The sequence below is a fragment of the Hoplias malabaricus genome, chromosome 2 (genome assembly GCF_029633855.1).
Source record: "Hoplias malabaricus isolate fHopMal1 chromosome 2, fHopMal1.hap1, whole genome shotgun sequence".
Classification (NCBI taxonomy): Eukaryota; Metazoa; Chordata; class Actinopteri; order Characiformes; family Erythrinidae; genus Hoplias; species Hoplias malabaricus.
This window is the reverse complement of record NC_089801.1, coordinates 38168691-38184361: the sequence shown is the minus strand read 5'-3', so window position 1 is coordinate 38184361 and position 15671 is coordinate 38168691. Positions and strand designations below refer to the sequence as shown.

The 15671-nt window shown below is 43.1% G+C and overlaps 1 protein-coding gene across 5 annotated transcripts in view; it reads left to right on the top strand.

Annotated features, from left to right (window-relative positions):
- Positions 1–10487: 10487 nt before the first annotated feature.
- The window catches only part of mark4a (MAP/microtubule affinity-regulating kinase 4a), a 35987-nt gene continuing 30803 nt past the window's right edge, over positions 10488–15671 (top strand). For 2 of the 5 annotated variants that reach the window (XM_066659221.1, XM_066659226.1), the window contains exon 1: positions 11804–12302. In XM_066659221.1, the coding sequence (XP_066515318.1) occupies positions 12252–12302 (51 nt within the window). In that variant the 5' untranslated portion in view covers positions 11804–12251. Of the gene's footprint in view, positions 10718–11439; positions 11497–11802; positions 12303–15671 lie in introns of those variants that run through there. The other 3 variants (XM_066659224.1, XM_066659225.1, XM_066659227.1) reach the window with 3 other exon arrangements.

Below are 15671 nucleotides of genomic sequence, written 5' to 3'. Positions count from 1 at the left end.
TTTACACCAAAACTCTCCCAATCAGAAGAAAATCTATCTCCTGCTCCTGAACAAGGGTAGTATTTGCTCTGTGAGAATTTGGCCCAGAGGTTAACCCCTGGTTTTGAATATTGCATAATTCTGTATTTTTCTGAAAAGCAGAGGACGCCCAAACGTTGGTGTGGTGCAGTAGTGCTCCTTCCTTTGGAGGGAAAGTTCAGCTCAAGTGTTTTCACACCATATTGTCCAATAATACAGACCTTATCTCTCGGCCATAATTGAGTTCCTCTGTTATACACACACAGAAATGTCCTGCTGAGTAGAGGAACCCTGTTATAGTCTCCTACAGAGAGCTGATGCTAACCACAGGCTTCTCCAAACTATATACACACACACACACACACACACACACACACACACACACACAGACACACACACACAGACACACACACACACAGACACATAAAGCAGCTCCTATCTTCTATTCCCTTAAAAACAACATGTTCACATCTGCCTCCCGTAGTCCACAAACAGAGGAAAGTACCGTGATCGTGCTGAGAGTTCCCTCTCACAAAAACACATGCATGTGTACACACACACACACACACACACACAGACAAACAAAAACACACACAGACACACACACACACAAACAGAGTACAGATATGTTTCCCATGCTTTGGGTGAGGTATGTGTTTTTTATTATAGCAGCGAGGTGTATAAATAATCTGGGCACACTTACACACTCAGAAACAGCTCAGGAAATAAATATTCAAAATAACCTCTGTCCGAGTGTGTGAGTGTGTGTGTTTGTGTTTGTGTTGGTACATATTATGTGCACAGGTGGTTGTTTTTAATAAGGTGTGGCAACAAAATAACATACCAAGGCCACAGGAAACTAAAGTATATTGAAGCCATAAAATAAAATATATATTTTTAGTCTCAGTATGTTATTTATTAAAAACTACCACAATGTCACCTTAGGGTTTGCATAGTTTTGTACTCTCTGGATTGCTGTGATTGTTTGTTGTTCTTTGTTCCTTTTAGTACTTTGCTAAGCTCTTCTGTTTCTTAAAAAGCACTATTTTAATGTGATGAATTGTCATTATTGTGTAGATATGGGTTTTCTCTCAGAAGTCAACTCTCACTGCCCTAAAAATCTGCCCTAGATGAAAGTCTTTTAAGCCTTGGGTAGATTACACCACGTTTAATATCATAACAGATTATAAAAAGACAACTTTCCCATTGCCAACTAATCTGTGCAGATCCTTATGGAGATTTAGTTTTTTCCAATTGCTAACAAGCATTTACCAAGACACTTTTTCTAAACCCTTAACCACATTTTGTTCATTATGTACCAACTCTACATTTGAAAATACAAGCAAAACTTTCCCTTCATACAATAAATCTATCAAAACATGGCAAACCCACCTCAAAATCAAGTAATTCTTTAAAAAATTAGCATGTGTTTTCTATCCCAGAGTAACATATAGTCAATCTTAGCACAACGATTTTCAAAATACTAACAATCGATGGCATGACAGTGACTGTCACACCTTGACACTTTCTGGTTTGTTTTCCACTTTCTATGTGGCTCTGTTCGTTGTTTTCCTTCTCCTCACATGGCTTTGTTTATGTTCACTCGCTCCACCTCTTGTTCCGCCTCTTAGTAATTGTCCTCGTTATCTGTGTCAGGTGTGTTTAGTTAGTTCATGTATTTAAGCCCTCTTCCCTCACTTCCTGGTATCGGTCATTTTGAGTTTGAGTTTGAGTTTGTTTGTTCGTTCTCGTTGCTTGGTTTGTTTCTTTTTTTGGTTCATGATTTCATTGTGTTTGTTTCACGCTCACGTTTCTTCGTAGTGTTTCTCGTTTGTGGTTTCTCGTTCCTGCTCGTTAATGTTATTTCGTGTTTCTCGTATAGTTCGTTTGTTTTGTTATTTCATTATTAAAGTCTGTGTTGTAGCGAGTGTGTCCGCCTCCCTGAATCTACTCATCACACCATCCTGACAGAATGACCGATCAAAGAATGGACACAGCTAGCACGGACTACCCATTTAAGAGAGGTGTAATTCGCCGTACTCCGTTCCGCAAAGATCCCGTGGAGGAGGCGTTGAAAGCGGCTTCGGAGTGGAGTCAACGGCTTCAGCGCATGTCCGGTGTGGTTCCTTTCCCCTGAACAGAAGACTCGATTCAGGAATCGAGTGATTCCTCCAGCGGGAATCGACAGAGCCGGAGGAGAAAGCAGGCTGAAAACCCAGCTCCAGAGAATTACCCCCTCAGGTCCGGAGAGATTTTTGGGGGGGCGTTATGTACAAGGGCTGTTAGCCTCAGATCACAGGACATGAGAGATGAGGCTAACAGGGACGCATCTCCGGGGGAACTACGTTCAAAGAAGTCCCTCGAGACTGCGTCCGAACCCGCTAAATCCTCAACTCGTGCTCGGCGAGCAGCACGAGCACCTGCCTCGCTGGGCGTTTTAACTCCTGCTCCCGTAAAAGCGGCACCTCCGGCCGCGCCTCTCTTCATGCCCGCGGCACCTCCGGCCGCACCTGTCCCCATGAGCGCAGCACCTCCGGCCGCGCCTGTCCCCATGAGCGCAGCGCCTACGGCCGCGCCTGTCCCCATGAGCGCAACGCCTACTGCCGCGTCTGTCTCCCTGAGCGCGGCGCCTACTGCCGCGTCTGTCTCCCTGAGAGCGGTGCCTACGGCCGCGCCTGTCTTCCTCAGCGCGGCGCTTCCGGCCGCGCCTGTCTCCATGGACGACGTCGCAGATTCCTCTGTCTCCGTGGACGTCGTCGCAGTTCCGTCTGCCGCCGTGGATGACGTCGTCGCAGTTCCGTCTGCCGCCGTGGATGACGTCGTCGCAGTTCCGTCTGCCGCCGTGGATGACGTCGTCGCAGTTCCGTCTGCCGCCGTGGATGACGTCGTCGCAGTTCCGTCTGCCTCCGTGGACGTCGTCGCAGGGTCTCCAGTCTCCGTGGACGTCGTCGCAGGGTCTCCAGTCTCCGTGAGTACGGCTCCCTCAGCTGCTCCTATCTCCGAGACTGTGGCTACGGCCGTTTCTGCCCCTGAGACTGTGGCTACGGCCGTTTCTGCCCCTGAGACTGTGGCCACGGCCGTTTCTACCCCTGAGACTGTGGCATCGGCCGTTTCTACTCCTGTGACTTTGGCTAAGGCCGTTTTTGCCCATGAGACTGTGGCTCCGGCCGTTTCTAAGCCAGTGACTGTGGCTCCGGCCGTTTCTAAGCCTGTGACTGTGGCTCCGGCCCCAAGGACTTCGAGGCCAATCCCCAGAACTGTACCCAGGCTGGCACCTTGGACAGTCCCACAGACACATGCCAGTCCTGGGTACCACCCAGTTGTTTCTGTTCCTGTTCTGGTTCCTGTCTCTGTCCTTGTCCCTGTGCCTTTGTCTGTTTTTGTTTCTATTCCGGTCCCTGTCACCGTGTTTGTTTCAGTTCCTGTTAATGTCATGGTCCCTGTTCCCTTGCCTCATGTCCAGTTCCCAGTTAAACCCTTTGTCCAGTCTCATGTCAAATTCCCTGTTAGTCCTCTTCAGTCCTCTGTCCAGTCACGTGTATCTGCTCCTGTTTTGTCTCAGTCCCCATTCAGTGTTCAGCCCAAGGTCCAGTCACGTGTGTTTTCTCCTGCCTTATCTCCGTCTCTTCTTTCTACTTCTGTCCGATGTCCGTTTAAAGTCTAGTTCCTTGTTCCCTTTTTCCATCCTGAGTCTTTTCTAGTTTCGTTATTTTTGTCTTGTTCTTCTGGCCCCCTCCTGCGCCAGCTCCTGGAGAGTCTCGTTTTTCGCGCTCCGGGAGTTGCGCGTCTTGGGGGGGGGCGTCTGTCACACCTTGACACTTTCTGGTTTGTTTTCCACTTTCTATGTGGCTCTGTTCGTTGTTTTCCTTCTCCTCACATGGCTTTGTTTATGTTCACTCGCTCCACCTCTTGTTCCGCCTCTTAGTAATTGTCCTCGTTATCTGTGTCAGGTGTGTCTAGTTAGTTCATGTATTTAAGCCCTCTTCCCTCACTTCCTGGTATCGGTCATTTTGAGTTTGAGTTTGTTTGTTCGTTCTCGTTGCTTGGTTTGTTTCTTTGTTTGGTTCATGATTTCATTGTGTTTGTTTCACGCTCACGTTTCTTCGTAGTGTTTCTCGTTTGTGGTTTCTCGTTCCTGCTCGTTAATGTTATTTCGTGTTTCTCGTATAGTTCGTTTGTTTTGTTATTTCATTATTAAAGTCTGTGTTGTAGCGAGTGTGTCCGCCTCCCTGAATCTACTCATCACACCATCCTGACAGTGACAGAATTACTTTCCATGTGTCAGTTCTACCAGCAAAAAATGAGATGTTTAGAAGAAAAAGCACCTTTATCCACCCACTTAGGGAAATTGCTTCTCTACATTTGACCCATCCATGGTAGTGAACACAAAAACACACTAGCGAGCAATTCTTCACAAACACTAGGGGCAGTGAACACACATACTCACACACACAACTGGAGCAGGGGGCTGCCAACCACCTCAGTGCTCGGGGAACAGTTTGAAGGTTAGGTGCCTTGCTCCAGGGCACTTCAGCCGTGAATAAGTCCACATTTTCTATCCAAAAGGGACATATAGTAAAAAAACACAGCATAACAACTGTCAAAATTCTATAGATGATATGACATCCACTGTCTTTGTCCTGGAAACCTCTAATTTGTTTTCTTTTGCTTAAGCATCAAATGTGCGCATTTTTGGTAACATTCTATCTGCAGGTGAATGACTAATATTTACTCTATGGTGGACAACACAGAGTTGATGCCAGACAGGTGCAGTAAAAGTGTTTATAGCTGTACGCTTTCAGAAAAAAAAGGTACTGTACCTGTACATCATTGTCACTAAAGGTACAAACTGTGTAAATGTGCGTTTAAATGTACAACAGTGGTTTACAGTTCAGTTGTGTTCACTAAAGGTACATTACATTCTCTTCTCCAGAAGGAGAGGTGAATATCTGTAGCATTTCATTATAGAACTGTGTAAAATAAAACAACAGTCCTGGAGATGAAATGGGGCATATGAAATCAACACAACTTTAAAATCTACAATTATAGACTGTGATTATGTTCCCTAACTAAACAGCATGGGATATGTACCATTGAGGGTAACGCCACAGACAGAGAAAAAGGTACCACCACAGTGACAGTTCCTCTGAGAGTGTAGGGTCATGAAATTTCAACCAGTGATCAACAAAACATCCAACAAACATGGTCTTTGGTCCCAAATGTGTAAAAGTGAAATACACAAATACAGTAAAAAAAAGGCACAGGACGTGAAAAAAATGCACAGTCTTTTCAAGCACTCCCTTGTCCAGACATTATTTCCTTTTTCTCTCACTCTCTCTTTGTTTCTGCATGGTGTTGTTTACACCACACTGACCACTCAGTCCAAAAAGCCCCTTTAGATGAGTCATGTCATTGACATCACCAACACCAGCGTATGTCTCAGAGTGAGTTTAGAATCAGGTGTGATTCATCTACACATCTGATTTGATCTGTTTATTCAGAAATGCTTATCAGCGGTTTCAGTATCGCTTTTCACCTGCTGATGTTCCAGCAGTAAATATTTTATACTGTATTTAAGGTTTTGAACATTAAGTTTTTTATTTCTGTTGCGCTGTGTGCAAACATTTGTAAATGAGACGAGAAAGATCCATAGTTTTGGTTTTGGGATTTTAAGCTTTAAGCATTTTAGAAACATGTTAATTGATCGCATATTTTATGAAAACAACTTGAATTGTGTTAATGGTATAGTTCAGATTAGAGAACTGTGTTTAGAGTTTTGAAAATGTGACTAAAGATTGGACAAAGTCCTGTTTCAATCTCATCCTTGTCCAGATATTATTTTCTTTTTTTTCTCTTCTCACTGCTTATGTTGTTTCAATATAAATTTTCAGCTGTTGATGTTCCAGCTGTTTTACACCTTATTTAAGGTTTTGAACATTAGGTTTCTGACATGCTGTGTGCAAGAATTGGTAAATGAGACAAGAAAGATCCATAAATTTGGTTAGGACTTCAGAAGCTGGACTGAAGGCTTATACATGAGATTGACTACATAAAAGGCTTGTTTTACTGCATAGAAATGTTGATTTCCAGTGAATGGATTTACAGTTTGTTACAATTGTGTTCAATGTGTAGTCACATTTTCAGAACCCTAAACACAGTTAGCACAACATCTGTCAGTTGTGAACTATTCCATTAACACAATTCATGTTGTTTTCACAAAATATGCAGTCAAATAACATGTTTTTAAAATGCAAACCCAAACCTAACCCAACCCAAGCTTAAAACATGATTTCACCTTAAAATGTAATGATTTACAATGTAGAAACCGGCTGGTGGTCCCCACAAAGAAGACAAGTCCCCAAAACCTGAGTGTGTTAAAAGGTTTTGGTCCCTGCTATGTGATATATTCCTGGCACACACACACACACAGTGTTTTCCCCTCAGACCCACAGCGCTCCCCCCATGCTAAGTGTGCTTAATTGAGCTCCATTGTTTTAATGTCAGCGAAGGATCACATTAATCTGAGGTGTCACCTCCCCAGTGCACTGAGGACAGAGCTCCATTTCTCAAACCCAGTCCACCTCTCTCTTTTTTCCATAAATCTGTGTTTCCTCTCTTGTGCTTGTGGCTCTGTGCAAAACGCAAGAAAAACATTCTGGTGTGTGTGAAGCGTTTGGCCCCAAATCTGTCTGTTCTATAGACGGAAGAGAGGCACGCGTCATCAGCGCTTTTGAAACGTCCTGGAAAACATCCCTCCATCATTATCCCTTTATCCAGTGCAGTCTTCACCCAGAGCAGAGTGTGACCCACTGTCACACACACAAGCTTCAGTGGACAGTCCAGAGAGAAACACACTTTACACACCCCTTACTCTAAACACAGGCCATCAGGACTGGTTTAGTGTCTGAAATCCCACACTGGCCACTTTCTTAGAAACACCTACCTTCTATGTCCAACAACTGGCCAATTTATTGGAAACAATGACCTTCGATATTCATTCACCAGTCACTTTATTAGAAACACCTACCTTCTATGTCCAAACACTAGCCACTTTATTAGAAACACTGACCTTATATGCCTACAATATGTTCACTTACTTTGTGGAAACTGGGTAAACGTAACTGTATAACGACAGATATGTTGTGGCCTTTAACTCTACAGTTGCATGTGTGTAAGGCTGCTGCTAAAGACCCTCTGTGTATTCTCTGTTGTGGCCTGCTTTTTGTTGTGGTCATTCTACCCAGGTCTTACATCCGCAGATGCGCTGGCCTGTGATGTTTATGGCCTGTGGCGGTCTCGTGCCGTATGGTTTGGCTTTTCCGACTTTTTTCCAGCTCGTTTGATGTGTGTTTATGATCCCCATGACACAGCGCCGTGACTTTAGAAGGTCATATCACGTCAGTGAGGATGTGGCCAAGCTTCCTTCTCCACAATGACAGAATAACGCTTCAGAGTAAGCGCCGTTTATCCTGCTTTCAGTTGGACCATAGCGGCCTAATCATTTTTTCCCCTTCACTGGCGTCTGTGTAAAAGGGCCCTGGAGCACTAAGATGACAGATGGATTGTTGTAAATCTTGTTGAGTGGTTGTTGTGGTATTGTCCTGCATCTTCTGTGTTAGTTGTCTCTTGCTACGTCAAGTAGATAACAAGCTCACTGACTGACTTTTTCAGTTTAGCCAATCAGAGCACAAGACTGGGAACAGAAGTAAACAAAGCTGAGTACATCACTGGAGAAGCTCTGTTTCCATTTCCATTTTTCTGTGTGGAAGATGTGGAAGATGTGGAAGAATTTCTAAACAGTTCCACATCCTTTCAGATCCACAGTATTGGGTTGTCCCTCTCAGAGTGGAAGAATGGACCCAAACAACTGAGGGTGTGTTCAGACCTGAAGTGAGAGCGGAGCTTGAAAACTCATTGATAAAGATCATAAAATCTGGTAATTGGAAATATAAAAAATGAAGGGTAGTCTATGTACAGGTCTCTGCAGATGTGGCCTCATATGTCGTGTGTGTGTGTGTGTGTCTGTGTGTGTATGACTGTGTATGTGTGTGTGTAAGTGTGTGTCTGTGTGTGTATGACTGTGTATGTGCGTGTGTGAGTGCTTGTTTGTTTGCAGAGAGACGTGTCCTGTACTCGCTGTCCAATCAGCCTGAGCCAAGAACACATCTGTGGTGCTAAAGATCAATTAATTTATGTCTCTTGGGCAGCACTTTAGCAGGGCCACTGAAAGGGGAGAGAAAGTAAGAGAGAAAGAGAAGGAAAAAGAAGGAAACAATAGAGCAAGGGGCTGACGCACGGCAGTGGGAGGCGTGACCTTTGACCCCTCAGCGCCCAGAGCCGCCTGTTTACGCAAACGACTGGCCAATCAGGAAGAGGCGTCGCAGGAAGAGGCAAAAGGTCTGACACAGGGCAAACTCAAGACAACAGTCCCACCTACATGCACACACACACACACACACACACACACACACACACACACAGCAACACAAGGACATTTTGCTCATGATATACATCTACCTATAATTCTCTTTCTCTCTCTCTCTCTCTCTCTCTCACGATTCCTATACCTCCCTCTACGTGCCACAGAGTTTGGCACGAGTGGATGCCACAGCAAACACTGGCTGTCCACACCCGGATTAAACAGATTACAGTGATAGTTTGGCTAGAAAACCTCTAATTTACACAATCTTTTCCTTACTACCCCTCAAATACTCACAGCAATAGCAGAAAAAGTCACGCCATCCTCCACATGCCAAACTATGACTGACAACTCTCAGGACTCTTCTCAAAGCGCTCTTCATCAAGCGAAGACCAGAACTTCTCACAACAACACTGCAGTGAGAATAGTGGCAGCAGTTAATGCGTCTGACAGATCAGGCAAATAAGAAGGTGTAGAATGTCTGTAAATATTTTGTTCCAATCCTCGGGAGGATGCAGCATTTTTATGTCCACCTGGAACATCACACTTAGAACTCAGAGTCAAAACTATTAACATCAAGACTAATGCTGGCATTTTAGTGCACTGACTAATGATATATTATCTGTCAAATCTTTTTCCTGAGGTCCTAAGCACTGTTTGTGTCTGGCCTAGAGCCAAAAGGACAATACAAAACAGATAAATATCTAGCTGTGTCCACAATAGGTTCAGTTGAATTCACTACTGTATATATAAACTTTTACACACAGTATACAGGTGAAGGACATATGTTTTTACACTTACTGTCCATTCTCTTAACTTCACTGACCATACAGGAGCTCTATGTATTTCTACAGTTAAAGACTGTAGTCCATCTTTTGCTCTGCACAAGTTCTAGCCCCCCTTTCACCTTGTTCTTCAATGGTCGGGACCACCACAGAGCAGGTATGATATAGGCGTGTCATTCTGCAGTGAAACTGACATAGTAGTGTGTGTTAGGCTGATATGAGTGGATCAGGCACAGCAGTGCTACTGGTGTTTTCAGACACTGTCCACTCACTGTCCACTCTGTTAGACACATAGTATTTGTTGGTCCACCTTATCTGTCGATGCACAGTTTTTGTCATCCTAATACTTCATCAGCACTACTGTGTCTGATTCACTCTTACCAGCATAACAAACACTATTGTTACTAACTGTTGGGGGTCCTGTAAGGGTCCCACTGAAGTTGTCTAACAAAGTATGCAGAACAACAAATGGACTACAGTCTGTAATTGTAGAAAATATAGTATAGAACATATAGTTCCCATGTATGGTCAGTGGAGCTGCTCAAATTGAAAATGAGTGTACAAAAATGGTTTATTTTTATGTTTTGCCTGATCAGGATATGTTGATTGTTTTATATAGTATAAAAATGTCTATAGTAAAAATTTAGATGGTTATCCACTGACACCGCTTAAATTTAGTGCCGGTTTAGACTTAATCCAAATCTCGAAAAAAAAAAACCAACAAAACAAACAAAGAACAACATAAATTGTACTGATCCTCACAGCTCAGAATCACTGAAATCCTCAGTGTCGATGTGGCCATCTAGCGGCGGCAAAGTCTTTTAAAAATTATTATTTATTTAATTTAAAAATATATATCCACAACAAAAATGAAGCGAAATATCTTGCTAGACCAGTATTTAAAACATACATGGATTTTTGGTTCAATTAATTTTGTTTAAAAAACGCTGTGAAGTCAGAATGCCGGTCTGTAATGCTTTAGTCACACAGCTAGCATGGTTCTGTGATAATTAGCATGTTGAATTTACTTAATGCGTATCTTTTTAAAGTCTGTGAGAACAATAAACAGCTTAAACCTGTTTGTACTGTGATGTTTCAGCTATAGTGAGAGTAAATGTAGTTTCTGAAAAAAACGTTTTTTAAATGTAGTTTCTGAATTTAAAAAAAAAAAAAACTGGTCCATGTTGCTTTAGTGTAACACGTTTGCTTGTTGCCATAGGAATTACAGTTTACATTTAAATTTAAATTGTAATACAGCACCAACATGTAGGTAGCTATCAGCCAAAAATAACTACAGTCATTTATAACTTAGGAGAAAATATCTAAACACAATACAATCTCAAAAATAATTGTTACATCTCAACATATTTACAGTTTCCTTAGACCAAGATTTGTCGGGTTTTATTTGAGTTTCTGATGTGCCGTTAACAAATTCACCTGGGCTCTGTGCAAAATGATGTGTTTGTGGCGCCCCCTGGTGGAGTAGTTTTCCTGAGTGAGTAGACACTAATGTTTGTCCATTTATTCAAGCACATGTTCTTCAGTAAATCATAGAAACCGTGTACATTTCTGTGTATTTTAAATACGTTCACAAAATGTCCTTTTCTCTCTGGTATTGCTTTGCTTCGCTGTGACTGGGTCAGAACAGCTCTGTTCATCATTCATCCCTTTAGTTATTCATATCACTCAGATCACTCGTGTTCCAGTTTTTCATACACAGCTAATTCACCAGTGTTAAGTTAACACTATTAGTGTAATAATTTAGCACTCTCAGTGTTAAGTTAACACTAATAGTGTAATAATTTAGCACTCTCGGTGTTAAGTTAACACTAATAGTGTTATTATAACACTGGAGAATTTGCTGCTTTCTGGCAAGTCCTGATCTGCTCATTTCATTAGGGCAAGCAGCTCAGGAAACAGCATCAGGAATGAAGTACAGGAGACGAGGAAGAGAGGAGTGAAAAGAGGAGGAAAATGAGGCTTAATGAACCTGCAGCTAGAATAAAGGGGCTAGGAGAAGGGGGAGGAGGAAGAGAAAGGAGAAAAGGAGGTGGCGAAGGCTGAGGGTACAGAATATGGAGGAGGAGGAGAAATGAAAGCAGAGGGAAAGTGGGGCTTATGGAAGGGGAGAAGAGAGGGTTAAAAGACACAGAAGGTTAAAGAGGAGGTGAAAGGAAAAAGAGGAGAAGAGGGAGGAGTCAAATGAGAAAGGGGAAGAAGAGGAGGAAATAAATGGAACGGAGAGGTGAAAGGAGAAAGGAGGAGGGATAAACGGTGACAGATGGAGCGATGAAATGAGAAGGAGGGGGTGACAGGAGTGAGAGGAGAAGGAGGGGGCTTACTGAACCTGAAGCTGATAGAGTGAGAGGAGAAGGAGGAGGAGTAAAAGAGAGGGAGAAAAGGAGGTCCGTGGCATAGAAGGAGGAGAAAAGAGGAGGGGCTTTAGCACGTGAACTGTTCAGGTCGTCGTCATCAAATCCAGCCTTGTGTGTTCTCTCTCTCTCTCTCTCTCTCTCTCTCTCTCACACACACACACACACACTCACACTCACACAGAGCGCGCGCGATGCTGTGTGTGTGTGGTGGGGGGGCTCCGCTGCTGCTGCTATGTGAGGGTCGTGTTTGTTTTTTCTGGCGGACATGAGGCTCGAGGCGGCGCGCGGCTGCAGCAGCAGCATCATCTTCATCATCAGCATCATCTTCAGCATCATCGTCATCATCCTCGCCGCCGTCTGTTAGCGTCGACCACCACCATCACCACCACGACCACCGCCACGACTCCGTCCGCGACGCCGAGGATGAGGATGAGGATGAAGATGGGGCCCGAGGGTTGGGGTTGCGATTGCAGCACCACGGCCCTCTGTCTGATGCTGTGCGCGCGAGGAGGAGATTGAACGTGCAGGAAAAAAAAACAAAAACAAAAAAAAACAACGTTTCTCTCGGGGAATCTCAGGGAAAATATACTAATCAATAATAGTGTTTAATAATAATATTATTATTAATAATAACACTAATACAGACACAAAACCATGTCCTCTCGGTCTGCTTTGCCGTCCGCCACTGACCGGAGCTCGGATCACGTAAGTGAACGGAACGCACATTCACTTTCTCGCATGCATCCTCGCTCCGTGCAGCTCTGTCCATTGCAGTATTTAATTCGCGGGTGCGTGCATGCAGGCACGCGCGCGCACCACCGTTGCATGCTTTTTAATTGCATGCATTTTCCATTTTGTGTGTTGCATTCTCCATTTTTTCACCTTAGGCAGGCCCTAGCTCGCGCATACGGATGAAAGGGGGTGGGGGTACGGGTGGGGGAAATGGGGGAAGGTGAAAGTGGTGGGGGTGGGGGTGGGTTATACAGTAACGTTTGAACCGTTTTAGCGTTTTAGCTTTCTGGCCAAAACGCAACCATATTGGATTTTATTCGTTTTATAGTCTTGAACGTGAAAAAAGACAAACGACCATCCGCATAGTGTGGAGATCAGCGCAGCAGCTGCTGCTACTCCTGGGCATGCGCAATACGTGGCGTTATTTATTTATTTTGGCTGGCTCTCAAATGGCGCCCTGATCCCTACATAGTGCGTAATATTCATTCATCACTAATGCATAAATTGTACTATCCATAATCTACACTTTCTGTACTATCACCAGTGCTCATAACCCATAATATTTAATATCACCAATGTATACCCATACTATGTGTAATATCACCGGTGCAAATACACTGTGGTGTAATCTGTAATATACACATAATATATTGTGAATATATGTAATAAGGGAATATATACTGTTCTAGAAATCTGAATTTCTGGGCTGTTGTTCACTGAAGGCTGTTCCAATATTTGGCAATAATTGGTAAACGCTGCCTTCTTTTTTGGAGATTTGTAAGATGCTTCCAATGTATCTTTCACATCCATCACTTACCCACAATACATTGTGCATGTCACCTAGGAAAAAATACACTAGAATTATAGACAAGTCGCCATATTAGAGTTTTAAGCAATATTTGTAATGCTTTTAAACTGGTCCAGTGCTCCCTTTTGTAACAGCTCCTTCGTTTCCACAAATATCACTCTGTAACTTTTAATTTAGCGGTGCATCTGCGAGAGGTGGAGCATTTCCAGTGACACCAACACACTGCTTCATTATACTATTCCTTTCGAGAGAGCTGTTGGCTCCTCAGAAGGAGTCATCGGAGGAATGTCCTGCTGAGGACTGTCCTCCTGAGGCTGCAATCTAGGCTTTGAGTAAAAAGCACAGAAGTGCCATGTTTAAGTGTAGAAGCCTTTATTTTATGATCTACAAAGTCCACTACATAGGGAGCAGGGAGCCAGTTGAGACTTAGCCTATGTTTCATGCCTGTGTTTCTAACAAGCTCAGCCCACACCCCTTAGTGCTGTGATTGGCTGGTACAGGGCTTTGCCGGAATATGGGTGTGGGGCAAAAAACAAGGATCCATACACAGAATTACGTCACACCTTAGCCCTCCACAACAAGGGTCCGGATCTGTCTGTCTCAGTCAGCAAAGCCCAATTACACATGATGCATTACAATAAGTAAATAGTTAAATAAATGAATGATTGTATGAAATTGAAGAGATTAATCTCATGCATGTTGCATCAAATCCAGGAGATGTGTCCACTGTACCACAGTGTTTTCAGGCTGTAGTTTTACAGTATATTCACACTGACATATGAGCACTGCACAGCCCATAATATCACCCATGTATTTACTCTTATATGATTAGTGCAGATATACTTTGACATCACCAGTGCAAACTTGTTTTAATATAATCATAAACCCACATGCCATAAAACTGACAACACATACATAATGTACTAATACAAATGCATATGTAATATAATATTTGTATTTTATATAATCATATGCAATACATATATGCCAACAGAAGGCTGCATTTTCCTTCAAAACCAATTAAGGTTTATTTAACGTGTATAATGAAACATGTATTTCAATATGGCACTGCACATGCATTGGGATCAGTACTCACTCTGAGATTTACATTTAAAAATTTGCACTCTATCTCCCTATATATCTATTTTCCATGGTTTCGTTAGATTAAAAGAGAGATAATTTCATTAATCCAGACGGAAACTGCACTTAAATACAATTTTCTGAGTTTATTTTCATGCTGTGGTTGTGGCGATGGCATTCATTGTCCAGTGTTGCGGTGTTTGGTGGCCTTAGTGGAGGAGTGTGGATGCTCTGCTGTAACACCCTTGAGTCAGCTCATTAGCTGCTGGATGCTCCATGTGCTGAATCAGGTGTGTGAGAGCCAGAGAGAGATTGGGGTGATGCAGTAAAGTCCATTGCTGAGCTGAGACACAGGCAGTGTGAGTGGGGTGTGGGGGAGTGGTGAATTCACTGCTTTAGGGTTTAGTTCTAGTCCTAAAGTAACAAAGTTTATACACTGGAGCGGGATGCTTGTGGGAGTGGTCCCTGAGAAAGTTTACTAGGTTGTTTTCTGAGAGTGTGTTGGTGTTTTTTTTTGTACTTGGTTATAGTGGCACACTGCTCAAGGTGAGTGGCATAACTGCACTTAACCCATGCGTAGCTGCTACAGCACAAAAGCAGGTTTTGATTCTGAAAGCTCTAAAATAGAGCCTAGGCTACATAAATCATTTGATCCCAATGAAATATGGTTCTGCCATCAATAATTTGCTGTAGAGTACAGAACAAAAACCATGGGCTCTTTCACGTGTGTCTGTGATTATTAAAAACAATCTGTATGTAGGTATTTTGACACCTTTTGACGTTAAAGATTCTCATTATGTTGAGAAAACCCTTACTAGCCACTAAGAAAATAAATTATATAGGTCAGTTTGCATGAACAGATCTGGTTATGTTTTTTAAGCTCTGGCACAAAAAGCTGTCCCACTCTGTGGCACTCCAGGAAGAGGGATCCCTTCCCTGGGGTCCTGCAGATGGGTCCTGATTTCCAATTCTGGAAAAGAAAGGCACTCAGACTACCTCACCATACTTTGCTCCTTTTCAAGGGAATCCCTGCTGCCATCTCAGTGCGCTCCAGTTCTCCAGTGGGTAAGGGAAAGCTTGTTCAGTCCCATGAGGAGGGAGGGTGTCAGCAAAACCTTGGCATTTAGAAAGATGTATTTAGGTTTTCCATTCAAACCCTGTGGTGAAGAATGACCAAATTACTGCTCCAAATTTAATACTGGGATTGATGACTGGATTTTGGGCAGTCAGACTGTCCAAGTGTGCTGTTCTGTCTCTTTTCTAACAGATTCATACAGATACCGTTTAGCTGTCATCCTGCACTTTGAGAGTGTGAATGTTAGTGGAAGAACCTAACATAATCATTACCTATCAGAATTGGGACTGTCAGTAAGGCAACTGGATGCTTTAGTATAGATTAGTGTTAGTCTGGTATTATATTTAGTTAGATGAGATTATAGGGATGTTGTTAGGAG